Consider the following 14225-nt stretch of genomic DNA (forward strand, 5'->3'; position numbering starts at 1 on the left):
GTAATTTTCGTACTGCGCCCCAGACTGACTGAAATAGCATAACACGTTCATGCGTTTCTGTGAAAATAAAGGATTATTTACTTGTTAAGAAAATAATATTTTGAAATTAGTAAATACAATTTATTTTAAAATAATTCAGCATTACAAACAACTTAATCTAATACTCATTCTAAATTACTTCTTCTTTTCATCTTTTTTATCAACTTTCCCTTTATCTTCTGTTTTCTTCTCATCTTTATCTTCTTTATCCTTCTTTTCTTTCTTAGCTTCCTCTTTCTTGCCTTCTTCCGCATCTCTATTAGTGATCTTATTGTTGATAAGGTTGTGTAGAGCAATGATCGACCTTACAAGAGCAGCCAGGTACACAACAAGAGACTGATCATTAGTTTTTATGTACAGATTGTCAATGAAATTGTCATTAGCAATGTCGGGAAGCAGATTAAATATATCTTGCAACTGGTAGATGATTTGATGGTTCATAGGTAAGGAACCTTGGCCGACTTGGAGCAAGTAATCTCTAATTTCAGTCAGCTGCGAGTGTAAGCCTCTTAAACCGAGGAGCTGATTGGTGATTCTTTGAGAGAGACTTCCGACTGTTGTATCCTTGATGTCTCTCAGTAGATGTTCAACACCAACCTCCTCTGCCTCTTCAGCTCCTATTTCACTGGGTACGTGTTCAAAGGTGCGAGTTGTTGGGCTACCATCGTCATGAACCTCTTCTACAGCCCGGTAAGCCTCAGTAGGCAGACCAAGGTCCTTCGGTTTAGCATCAATGATGACTAGAACGGAATTAGGGCAATAGCGCCTGACCAGTTCATTGATAGCAACATCATTCTGATGTAATTTGGGGCCGGTGTGGTACCAGCCCACTACCTTTTCCCTAGCGTTAACTTTCTTGAACATACCATACATGTTCTCCAGGTAGTCATGGTCGAGGAACCAGACAGACTTATCCTTGTCATCTTCATCGAATGGAACTGGAAAATAGACAAGAAATGTCATGAAACAACTGTTAATTGAAAGTTTTAATGACACCTAGTATCTTAAAACATCTAAATGGGTTTATGTTGAATGGGTCACATTTATCAAGTCTTATTTTTTTACTTATTTAAGGTTTCACAATTATTTACATGAATACTTAACTTATTTTACATGTATCCTTTTGAATAGTGTAATTAATTATCACTTACAGCTTACAACTCCAAATAAGGTTTAATTTGTCAACCAAAAACTAAATTGCAGTTTATGTAGGCCTTAAGTTACCACAGGCAAAATACATAGTAATCATAAAAAAAGTAACAGCTCTGGATGGTAAAATTAATTGTAGTTGGTGATCCTTTTGTGACAAATGACCCATTTTGTGTTATTTATTACTAGGAAACTGGAACTTTGTGTGTAATCTTTAGCCTTATAGCAACAAATATCAATTAAAAGTGTAAAAAAAGGCATGTTAAGTCATTATGTTCTAACTTTGTAGGTAACTGAAACTGACTAGAAAGGAATGAGACTGCAGATATCTAAAGGTTACTAACCTGCGAAACTGTTCGATACATCCAGGACACCCTTGGCTCGCCAACATCCGAGCAGGACACCTACTACACGTTTCTGGTTCCCAATTTTACCCATTCGGTTAAAATGATCCACGACACTAAGTAAAACTAGAGGATGAACAACCACCTTTGTGGTCACTACTTCTTGGCTAGGCATCTTGAAAATGAGTTGATCTGTTGCTTAATCAACTAAAATTATATTTGAGATTGCCAGACACTTCAGCAAAGGGCGATAAAACAAACAAATCACAATAAATAATTCGCCAACAACGATGCCTATCCGCTAGTCAACTAAAATTTGACAGTCATCTTCATCTTCCTTTGCTTGTCGATGGTTAGTAAAAATTGTCTATGAACAATACAGTTTAGTCGAGATATTGTTAAAAACACTATTACTTTTTCAAAGAAATTTCTATCACAAAAGCCATGCAACATATATTTTTCAATGTATTTATACGTACAATAATAAGCTCGTTATAGATTATTTTTGCTACGAAATCAAATTCTTCAATTTGTTGCATCATTGATGTTTTTGAGAAAACAGTTGGCGTTAATAATAGGACCTCGTTTGATTTATCATTAAAAATCAAACGTCAATGTCACTGTCAGTGTCACGTCGATTCGAATCGAAGTGTGAGTTGAGTAAGGTTAATTTTTATTTATTATTTATTTCACATTTCATAGCTCATAGTAATATTTTCTTTGAACTGTAAAAAGTTAAGCGGTTAAACAATAAAATAATTTTCTACACTCATAACTTATACTTGTTACATAAATATCGCTGAAATCATGGCGCAACGAACGTTAACGTTCGTGACCGGCAACGCTAAGAAGTTAGAAGAGCTCCGGGCTATTTTGGGTAAAACATTTCCTTTGGAGTTGGTCAGCCATAAGCTAGATCTGCCAGAACTACAGGGTGAAGTTGATGAAATATCTATTAAGAAGTGTCAGGAAGCGGCGCGCCTTTTAAAGAGACCCGTCATAGTTGAAGATACCTGTCTATGTTACAATGCTTTGAAAGGTCTCCCAGGACCGTACATCAAATGGTTTTTAGAGAAATTAGAGCCAGAGGGTTTAACAAAGTTATTAGCAGGATGGGAGGATAAGTCTGCTCAAGCTATATGCACTTTTGCATATAGTTCTGGAGAAAGTGAAGATGCTGAAGTGATCTTGTTCCAAGGAATAACAAAAGGTGAAATTGTTGAACCACGAGGCAGAAGGGACTTTGGCTGGGACTGTGTGTTCCAACCCGAGGGTTATGACAAGACTTATGGAGAGTTAGCAAAAGAAGTGAAGAACACAATATCTCACAGATATAAGGCTTTGGACAAGCTAAGAAAACACTTTGAACAGAATGGGTAAATAGTAATTATTGAATCTTTGTGTAGAATGATTGTGACGAGATTGTTTTAATGAGTAAAATAATACAAACATATTGTATTTATCTTAATTTTATTGCTAATCTCATCCTACATTAGCCTTAGATAGTATAATTTAATATATTGTAACTGTTTCAATCAGAATAGTTTTCACAATTTTATTGATCATTTGCTATATTATAATACTTCATAGCATTTCCAAAATAGTGATGTAGTTATAGGAAAATTATGGAAATATTGATAGATTTTCTAAATTTTCAGTAATTCTCAATAGTAGTAATATCAACAGTATTTTAGTTTCCATTTTGTTTTGTTCTTAATATGTTTCCAAGTTCAGTCACAAGTTTAAAATTTAATTTCACATTTTGTTTTATTCAATAAGAAACACATTTACTTTCTAACAATACAGTTTCAAACATAATCCAACTAAAACTATGTAAATCTTAACTTTAACAATATCACCGCCTGAGTTGTGCACTCCCGGAGCAATATATGGCTCTAAATTAGAGTTATTGTAATTCTTATAGTACCAGTCTCTGTCTTCCGCCTGTCTAGTCTTTGTATTCCCTATATTGGGCAATTCAGAAAACCTTGTTTTAGCCTCCCTGTTTATCACTGGCAAATAGTTGTCATGATTGTCATAATGCTCTGCATGAGGCATTGTCACTTTTGTTATAGTGGCTGGTCTTTTAGTATAGTTCCTTCTTGCTAATTCCTCATTGTTTGGTACTAGAATGGCTGACAGTGCTGTTGGAGGGTTATTTTCGATATGTTTCTTTATAGGGGGCTTAGAAGTGACAGTAGGGCCTATAAATGACTGGGTGCTTGTCTCCAGCCAGGCCTGCAAAGACATGTCATTGCTGGTGTCTGTAGTAATCAGTAAGCCCTCCTTTTCTGTGATGTGATTCACTGTCAAATTAGATTCCATCAGATTGTACTTGCTGATGTTATTAGGGTCGCTCTTTTCTTCTTCTATAGCCTTAGTTCTGTTGTAAGCTACATGAGTGCTGTTATCATCATTCAAAAATGCTTGAATCTCGTGAATTTCGCTCTTCATTTTCTGATGTGTAGAGTTCCTCTGAACTGTGTTTACTGACGGTTTTGTTGATGATCCTACAACACTGTTTTGCTTACTGCCTTTGGCGCTGTATTTCGCGTCACCCACATTTGCGACGGCATTCTGTGACACGTTCATATGAGGGTTTGTTATTGGTTTGAAACCAGTAGCGGTAGTTGGGAGTATGGGTGAAAAGCCACCTGTTTCGAACTTTGGAGGCTCATGTGTTTGGTATTTATCTGCAGGATTTTGTTGCTTGTTTTCTTGCCAGTCTATCTTGCGTCCCGTATTAAGCAACTGTCCCATGTTGATAGTGGGTAAAGGCATCCCGAAGAACGTAAAGCCGCTGCCTCCTGCATCGGGAGCAGGATTTTTCTTAGTTGTATTCTTCATCTCGGCATAAAGAGTAGGTGTGTCTCCTGGTGTGTAATGCGACTTATTTTTATTTTGCGCGTTTATCTCGTTGAGTCCGTCGATAAGGGTTTCGTTGTACGGATAGTCTACGTATTCATCGTAGAAATATTCTGACTCTTCAGGAGAAGGTCTGTTGAGTTTGTTGATGTGGTAGTTATTTTTGATTTGTTGGGTGTAATCTTTTATTTTGTCCATTGTGGAGAACACTTGAGATGTTGCTAAATTGGGTAGTAGTGCTTGGTTTTCGAGGGCTACACAGGATCTCAAATCCTCGTCGCCTGTAGGAGTGTTTGCGCAATCGCTTTTCGAGAACGGCATTCCCTTCACGTAGGTTCCGTCGGCACATTTAGGCCCTATAGAAGATGATTCTGCCAGCCAGGATTTCAGCCAAACTATTCTGCAGTTGCAAATTAGCGGGTTTCCTGAAAATTTAATTATATAAAGTTAGTTTCATCGTAAGTGATTTCGTTCCGCTAGCGTGGTGCGCTATCAGGTATGGAATGGATTGCACACATCATACCAGCATGTAAATCTTATACATCTTATAAAACAAAAGTCCCCCGCCGCGTCTATCCGTCTGTATGTTCGCGATAAACTCAATAACTATTAAACGGATTTTCATGCGGTTTTCACCTATCGAGAGAGTGATACTTGAGGAAGGTTTAGTTTAGGTGTATAATTTTGTTATTATTTGTTAAAGTTTACCCGTGTGAAGCCGGGGCAGGTCGCTAGTTAAAAATATAACAAAGGTGGTAGAACAGAAGTAAGAGGATTTATTTTGAGACCAACTTACCATCAATATCCAAAATAGCGATATTATTCCTCAACTTCGCAAATACCGGTTCGCCGACTGTTGTCAATTTGTTGTGTTGCAACGATAGCACCTTCAGCCGCGGCATGAAGTCGAACGGCTGGCCACCGATGTAGCAGATCTGATTGTTGTCTAGATTGAGCTCCACCAGCCATTCCATATACTGAAATGAAGCTCTTGTGATCTTGTTCAGTTTATTGAAACTAAGATCCAGTACTTCTAAGGACGCGAGTTGTCGGAGTCCTGAATTATCAATATTCGTCAACTGATTATTACTCATGTTCAAATACTGAACTAGCGGGAGGTTCTCAAATGCCCGCAAGGAGATGTATTGCAAGCGATTCCCTTGCAACTCAATAATCCTTAACTTTGGGAGATTTGAGAAAACTCTATCGGGTAGATCTATTATATGGTTTCTGCTCAAATGTATGGAAACAAGATTTGGAAGGTTAATAATAGCTTTCGGGTGAATGATTTCTATTTGATTGCTCTCAAAGTGTATAGTTTCCAGGTCTCTCAGCTCTTCAAAACTACTGGAGCGTAATTCTATGACCTTATTGTTCACCATATTTATTTCCTTCAATGTATGGATGTTGTTGATGGCATTGCCATCAAAGAATTTTATATGATTGTTACTGGCATCTAATAGACGAAGTTTTGGTAGCATATTCAGAGATATAGGTAACTCTACAAGATTATTGGATGAGATATTCAATATTTCAATATCCAGAGCTCTACTGACCATATTCGGACTTATACTTTTCAGTCTATTTTTACTAAAATCCAGTGTTGATAATGCGGCATTATTTTGTACAGCCATAAAATCAAAATTTTCAATAGTATTACCATGTAAATTCACTTGTTTCAAGTATTGCAGCTTTGTAAAACTTTTAGGGTGAACTGATATTATCTGGTTTTCACCCAGATCTAACATCTCTAGTTTCTCCAAGTCTCCAAAGGTCATCGGATCTATCTGTCTTAACCCATTGCGTCTCATATACAGCCTACGTAAGTTATGTAAAGTTTTCATACTTCCACGGGGCATTTTTTGAATACCGTTGTTCGAAATATCCAATGTTCTTAGTGATGGTAGATCCAAGTCTGGAGATGGTGGTACTGGCAAGCTAGTGATCTGATTCTTTTGTAAATATAGTTTTTCTAGGCCTCTTGGCAGTCCAGGGACAAATTCCATCAGTCGGTTGTAACTTGCGTCAATTTCATAGAGGCTAGCCAGGTTTCTAAAAGTCGCAGGATGTATGGACACCAAAGCATTGCCTGATATGTTTACGTACTCTAGCAAAGGGGACTCAATAAACGTAATTGGATCAATCATTGTCAATTGATTATTACTTAGATTAATTCTTCTAAGAGATGGTAAATTGTAGAGTAGCTTTGGTTGTAAACGTTGGAAGTGATTAAATGATAAATCTAAACCCTTTAATGCTGGTAAATTCCAAAATGGTCCTTCATTAAAATCAGTCAAGGAGTTATTACTTAAATGCAATTCTCGTAAGGCGGGCATGGCCATAAATGCGTCAGCTTGTATGAACTTTATTTTATTTTTATTTAGATGTAGACGTTCCAAACTCGGGTGGCCCCTTAGAGCACCCCTTGGAATGTCTTGAAGTAAATTTTCACTCATGTCCAAAAACCTCAAACGAGGTAATGCATCTAGCAAAGCTCGGAATTCTGAAATATGCGTTATTTGATTGCCGATGAGATTTAATTCTTCTACGCCACTGCCAGATTGTTGTAGGAATGACTCGGGATGAATGCGGTTTATGTTGTTGTAATTTAGATCTACTACTCTCAACTTAGGAACTCTATGAAATGCTCCATGATGTATTACATTAATGTTGTTGTTTGACAGGAATAGGCTTTCTAACATTCCCTGGTCTACAAAGGCTCCTTCGTTTAACTTGTCAATTAAGTTGTTATTTAGATTTAAGATAGACAGCGCTGGTAAATCTCTTGTAGCTCTTCCAACCATTGATGCATCCGTTATTTTGTTGTCGCTAAATGAAAGCTCAGTCAGCATGGGTAGAAGAGACAGCGCTCTCATGTGAATGACATTTATGCCACAGTTGGTTATCTCTAATTTCTTTAACTTTGGTAAATTATAGATAGCATTTTCTTTGATAGTTTGAAGATTTGGACTGCCTTTAATAAACAACTTTTCCACGGTGGGTAAACCTTCAAATGTGCGCTCATTAACAGCATTCAGACTTCCAGATTGGACGTTGATGTAGCGCAATCTTGGCATTCCTGTGAGGGCAGGTATCCTCTTTAGATTGTGTGATTGTATAGTGATTGCTTGAAGGTTTTGCAGTTTCATCAAACTTTCCGACGGTATGCTCTTCAAATCATTTTCTACTATAAATATTTCAACTAAATTCGTCTCCTGAGTTTCCAGCCATGCTACGGATAGCCTTTCCAGTCCATTATGCCGCAACATCAGTCGAAGTATATTTACATTTTGGAATATCTTTCCAGGTAGGGAAGGTAAATAGTTGTTTTCTATAATGAGCTCATCTATAGATTTTCTTATAGTGTCTCCGATCTTTTGTACGCCCTTCAACACTTGTGGCAAATCGCTGTGCGTGCACCTGTAACCACGAAATTAAGATTAACGACCATGGAGCTTCAGTGGTTTGTACGACAATGTTAACATATAGTACCTACCATATTTGCATATCTTCGTTTCGATTGGTGCATATGCATGGCAGAATCGTCTCTGGAGTTGGACATAATGTCTGCGCTGACGCAATCGTTATTAGTAAGACCAGGCATAAGCAAACCCTCTCAGTCTTAAGTAGCATTTCTTCACTGCTTCGCCGCTCATTATATTAATTACTGTTACATCCAAGAATCCAAGTTTTACGCATCTGGAATAAAATTAATTCTGTTATTTTTTGTGCAACATCTTTTAAGTGTTTCGTTTACCTCGCGGAACTCTGATAATAAACCTCCGATGGAAAAGAGGGGTGTTCTAAGTTTAACATGTGCGAGTGTGCGTCCTTGTTAGTGCCCCTAGTGCCCAGGCCATAACCGCGAAAGTCGAAGTTCGTAAATTTCGAGCAACTATATCTCTGTCACTCTAATTACAGTAATTACGCCTTAATTGAAGTGATAGAGAAAGATGCCCGAAATTAGCAAAGTTCGGTGTTTGCGGTAGGCTCTCTGTCTAAAGTATTTATATTTTTTATTTATTACACGTTACATACGTGTAATAAATTTAGTCTCCCAGCGGGTGACCCGATTTGAACGCAGTTTTTTATACCTCCCATTTTTGTTGTTGTTTTCAAAAGAATGATTCTTAGATAGGATTGTTTTGTATTTTGAATGATTAGTATTGGTCACTGTTGACAAAACGGAAGTTGAACAATACCGGATTGTGTCGTAGAGGTACATCAGGTTTGCAAGAAATTAATTCTTTAAACTGATTGCGTCAAGGACTTTTAGAACAATGAATGTAACAATGGCTGCGGTCCGGTGCTGCTGCACTTTCACTGTTTCTATTGTTCTTATTGGCGATCTACGGAGTTTACGTACTTTATTGTTCCACGATTGTTCTAACGGAGGTTACACAATGCTAATCCGGAGGTGGTATAGTTTTGGTGATGTAGGTCAGAGCACGTAATGTTGGGACCTGGTTATGGAGGCTACATGGTCATATTCGTCACACTCTAATTGTTACGGTGCAGTCTGACCGAATGGGGGATTCCCCGAAAAATCTGCGCCTGCGATAACTTTAAGGCAATATTAAGTTTTGCTGTTAATGTAGTTATTTTGCTAATTATTATAGTGATTGAAGTATGAATATCAGTGGTGCATACTGTGCATAGTTTATTTTGTCGGTTACTTAAACCGTATGTGTAAGTATACATATATGTATACAGGTTATGGTATAATTACGGAATATCGGGTTTATGGAATATCAAGGAGCCGCAAAGTGTTTCTAGTGTTCACTCGAATGTTATTCTTTTGAGTGGCTTGAACAGCCGCAAATATCTACATAAAGTGTCATTCTATGGAACTTGCTAACTATAGTAACTATGTAAACAATTCGCCATATTAAAATTGTCTCTGAATGATGAATGACACTTTATATACCTTCCAACAGCTGTATGCAGCTCGCGCTATTAACAGAATCTTTAGGGGAAACAAGCACCAGTGGACGTTTTCAGGTTTAGGTTTTATGAATAGGTATATATTTATATGAAACTAAGATGGGGAAAACCTATTAGGTTCATTTATTTTATTACAGGTAGGTACATACATACTTTAAGTACATGTATCTAATAAACTAGTTCATTGCTAAACCTACAGAAGTATTGTCTGGCAAAGCCATTGTTTGTGATATATTCTTTAACGAGCACGTAGAAATAAAGGGCACATCCACAGATATACAATGCATGTATATACTTAGATCACCTAACTTCGCCTGATGCCAATAATTGTTGCCAGTTGATGTCGCCGGTTTATCGAAAATCGTATAGGTGGTATGAGCACCGGCATAAAATAGGTATTAGTGATAGTGACAGCCAAATAAATCGCAACACACATCCTAATTATATAATGGTCACAAGCAACGGTGTGCTGCAATATTTTGTTTAGCCACTTTGGCGGTCACTATTATTTATAGGTACAGGTACCTACACCATCCCATATTACTAACGGAATTGCAAATTAAATACACATTTCAAAAAAAGGTAAGGTACTAATATTACAGCACATTGAAACAAACCCGACCTAACACAAGTCTAATTATCTGCTTAATTCGGTTTCATAAGCGCGATGCATCGAGCGACTTTTGAGGCCGACGGTACATGCGACGTCTATCTAGATTATGTCTACGGTCACATCTTACTTGTGCATCATAGTAACCAGCCAGCAAGACGAGCAATCACTGTACAGTTACACAAGTTATCTCTAACTGTCAACTGTCATCCTACATACTGGGGTGCAATGCGGAAAATTAGACGTTGTTCAGTAGTTGGTACTAAGTACTTGCAAATAAGCGTTAACGGTCGGTAATAACGTATACTATACATTATTGGGATAGGTTCTTTTAAGTGTTCAGTGCCTCGAAAATTTTTGAAAAAAAAAATTGCAAATAAGCGTTAACGGTCGGTAATAACGTATACTATACATTATTGGGATAGGTTCTTTTAAGGGTTCAGTGCCTCGAAAATTTTTGAAAAAAAAAAGTGGGCTAACTTTAAAATTATACTACAAGTTCAACAAGTTATTTTTAAACTGGAAATCTCGTTGTGAGAGTTACCTATATGTCAATTAACTGTTATTATTAACTGTTGTAAAAAAGACTATCCGTCCAACGTTACATGGGAAATCTGCGTTTAACTTCTAGCGTACTGGAATATTAGTTCTAATCTATTAAGTAGGTACATATATTCAAAGTCCATTTTATCCACTACCGCGAAAAAGCTATTTCACTTTAAGTATTACTTTACTTTTCGACGCTATATAGAACTGCTAGAAGTTAAACGCAGATTTTTGAAGATAAAGTGTAATTTTTTGAGCTTGTTGAGTGTTGAAGTAAAAGCATTATAGTCACGCCTCACGCCAAGTTTCCTTTCAAAGGGTACCTAGAATAATTACGCAAAATTAACCCTCGCGCCGTTAAAGTTCAATAACAGCGGTTACTTACCTAACTTTGTAGGCTCGCAACAAATTTCCCGAGCTCTGAGTCACCTTGTATAACATGCGCGTTGGAAGAAATGAAGGGTTATTCTAGTATCTTGACTCGTGACTTAGGTACCTATTAAACTAAAAGTATACCTAATACGTAAGTAATAAAGAGGTAAAGTTTTAATTCTTCAATATATACGTTATAAATTTATAATCGTATAATACTATGCTTAAACAATAGCCGCCACCCTATTCTAATTTTCCTCTGAATTTACTTCAGCTTGCTTAATAAATTCCTTGATTTAAACAATACAAAATCGCGCTTATTATTAAACCGCGCTTAATAAATGGCTACGTAATATAGGTATAATATAGAACTTGATTACCGTCGGTATGCTTAATTTTCAGCCAGTTAAATAAAAGAAAATTTAAATTATTGCCGGCTTTCCTATGAATATTTTTTACGCGCCGCCACTGATGGTATTAGAGTACCTAGGTGCTCTGGATAACTAGACACACGGCTTCCTGTATCCGGCGGGGATGAAAAAAGGCAAGTGACTGCAGTGTGTTTGCACTACTTTGCATGCACCAACTACCTTTTCAACTTCGGTTTTCCAACCCCATAACCTGTATTATTTTTCCTATATGAGAGGTATCTCATTATAATAAGATATGAGTAAAGCTACCTAATCAAAAAACAATTTAAAGTTGATAAAAATTAAGGTAAGTCAATAAAATGCTCAAATGATAAATCATAATAACAATTGTTTTTTGGTGAATACTTAGAACAGCCTCATCACGCATGACGACTCCATAAGTGGCAAAATCTGTATCGTATTCGTAGCTATTATCTTATTAGTGGTTTTCTCTGAACTTTTTTTATGTGTACTAGCTACTTAATGAGTTTGTTGAATTGCATTATGTTTGCGGTGGTATTGCTTAGGTACCTATTAGTTTTGTTGTTCAAATAATGTTTCGTGTGCCTATATATAACAGGCAGGCTCACTCATATCTACATACCCAAAATAAAACTGAATTATATCCAATTTGAAAATCTGCTAACATAGTTAGCTGCAGTAGGTAGGTAGGTATCCGCTATTAATTATTAAAACTATAAATTCATAAATCTCCAATACCTGTAAAATATCCTTTAAACACACCACAGATCAGATAATTAAAACAGAACGACACTACGGAATTGCGATGAACTTGCGTAATTGATTGACACTTGTAAACAATCCAGAGGCAAGCGGGGCCCGCGGTGGCTAGACACAAACTGGGATGCGAAGTCTATTTCGCATGTAAACACCAGACTTTCGGTTCACAGCTCGATGCGCACCAAGTAACTTATCTTTCACCATTGTGGCGCGTGCCGTACCGACTCTACCGACGTAACGTGCGAGTTTGGGGCACAGACAGGTAGTTAGGTAGAAACGGTATGAGTACATACTCTGACACTGGCTTTTGGATGTATGGGCAAAATTTTGGGTTAAGAAACCATAATTAAATCAGTTAGGTACGATCTTGTAATTTGCCCTGAGTTTCGAGATTTTTAGGAACAGTCAAGTTCGTAATTGAGTGCTTAAGCAGTTGGCAGATATGAGTATAGTCACATCATAATAATCATCACCAGCTTAACGTTCACTCGGTACGGTCGGTATAGACTGGATGTCTGGATATTTCATAAGCCTCCTGCGTTTTACACCTAAGATGACATTACAATTATCGGGTTTTCAACTAAAAAATTGCCATTTTATCTTATTAATCCACGTACCTAATGCATTTCCCTATTAGCGGAAAGACCAATTGAGTATACGTATCTTCTTAACACACTCATATTAGGACCAGGACTGACACCTATGAGTGTGATTCATATAGCAGTCAATCATATATCACGATTAGCAGGACAAAAAGTAACAAAGGTGCATGGGACTTGTCGCATCTGCGTTTATCTACAATCTTTGTCTATTAAATTGCAAAGTAAGGAATGTTTTGGTATTATCTCGATGAAATCTTACGATGTAGTAATAAGGAAGACGTTTGGCGTGTGGACAATACAATTGACATGTCGCTTAATTGTGCCAACTGCCATGTAATTTGAAACACAGGCAATAAATGATGGTATGCTTATCGAGCGGTCGCACACGAAGCTTGTGTAGACCGACAGATAGGTACAGACAGCAACACTCCCAGCTGTACATCGGTGGACCTTATTACAAAAGGCATAAGGTCCACCGATGTACAGCTGGGAGTGTTGCTGTCTGTACAACATAACCTCTGATATCGAGACATTAAAGTAGGTACCAGTAACGGCGCGTCCATAAAAGCCGATTTCCACCGGCTTGCCTGTTTTTGGAGGTTTGAGCAGAGCTGTAAAGAAAATATGTTTGACGCGCCGCCACTGGTAGGTACAGTCAACGGTAAAAATATGGGCGTACAAATCATTTCAAAAATATGTCCCATAACTCTTATGTCAGTGAATTAAGAACTATGGGACATATTTTTGAGTAAGTTGTCTACACCCATATTTTTACCGTTGACTGTACCTACATGTTCAGATATTTTTGAACACCTTGGCCGATATATCTTATGGCGACTGTACCTACAGTGGCGGATTTGCAGTCTTTGCCGCCCTAGGCCCCAGGTCCTGTAGTCGCCCCTTTCTCAGCACCCATGATGGGATTGACTACGGTTTGAGTTATTTCTTGTTATCATCAGCGAATTATTTGTCATAATTTGCCGGGCCTACTGGGCCTTAGGGCAAATCCGCCACTGTGTAGTGTAGGTACCTAAATAGTAAGGTCGTAATAAGGTCCCAGGATACGTTTGATACGCTCTGATGATCATTCAAGATATTTACTCTCTCTTGCTGTGTGGGAAAAATCGTTTCAAGTTTTCGCTTATGTCCAGCTAACAAAGGCGATGCTGAAGCGTGACAGGAGTTAGGGTGGATATTTAGCTGCAATTGCTGCAAATAAGCGATTGTATTTGCTGCAGAAAGTCTTCGTGTGCAAATATCCGAAGATTTAGATGTACACATTTTTATCGTGTTTTAATCATTTTACTTTGTGCATATTCAACAGTTTGATAAATGTCTTCGAATTATGGTAAGTACCTATCTTCTTCCTTGTTTGTTAATTACCTGGCAGTGGGAGGCCCATAACCTAACACGGTAGGCAGTTGAATATTTGGTCTAGTACGAGTAAATGTTATTAGTGTTATTACCCACCAGTGGAAATATTATGCGTGATATACGGCGCCCATATATCCGCGAATGAAGCCGAGAGGGTAATGCAGGTGCTGGGCATCCCTGCGTTTCCTTAATTCCGTCCCAGGCGGTGTAATGTATGTTACACCATAAA

General features: G+C 37.6%; 3 protein-coding genes across 3 annotated transcripts in view; 1 reads left to right on the forward strand and 2 right to left on the reverse strand.

Moving 5' to 3' along the window:
* Window positions 1–98: 98 nt before the first annotated feature.
* On the reverse strand, window positions 99–1862 carry LOC134663566 (26S proteasome non-ATPase regulatory subunit 7). The gene is made up of 2 exons (XM_063519970.1): window positions 1533–1862; window positions 99–977 (listed from the first exon to the last, which is right to left on the reverse strand). Exons 1-2 carry the CDS (start codon window positions 1705–1707, stop codon window positions 175–177), a joined length of 978 nt encoding a protein of 325 aa, XP_063376040.1. The 5' UTR covers window positions 1708–1862; the 3' UTR covers window positions 99–174.
* Window positions 1863–2183: 321 nt separating this feature from the next.
* LOC134663571 (inosine triphosphate pyrophosphatase) overlaps window positions 2184–14225 on the forward strand; it is a 210386-nt gene continuing 198344 nt past the window's right edge. Inside the window, exon 1 of the mRNA XM_063519975.1 lies at window positions 2184–2932. Coding sequence (XP_063376045.1) covers window positions 2340–2912 — 573 coding nt within the window. The 5' untranslated portion in view covers window positions 2184–2339 and the 3' untranslated portion in view covers window positions 2913–2932. The remainder of the gene's footprint in view (window positions 2933–14225) is intronic.
* LOC134663561 (protein artichoke-like) lies at window positions 2996–12230 on the reverse strand. The gene is made up of 4 exons (XM_063519958.1): window positions 12000–12230; window positions 7894–8096; window positions 5194–7817; window positions 2996–4822 (listed from the first exon to the last, which is right to left on the reverse strand). The coding sequence occupies exons 2-4, from the start codon at window positions 8028–8030 to the stop codon at window positions 3327–3329; spliced, it is 4257 nt and encodes a 1418-aa protein (XP_063376028.1). The 5' UTR covers window positions 8031–8096; window positions 12000–12230; the 3' UTR covers window positions 2996–3326.

Source organism: Cydia fagiglandana, chromosome 4 (genome assembly GCF_963556715.1).
Source record: "Cydia fagiglandana chromosome 4, ilCydFagi1.1, whole genome shotgun sequence".
In the NCBI taxonomy this organism is placed as follows: Eukaryota; Metazoa; Arthropoda; class Insecta; order Lepidoptera; family Tortricidae; genus Cydia; species Cydia fagiglandana.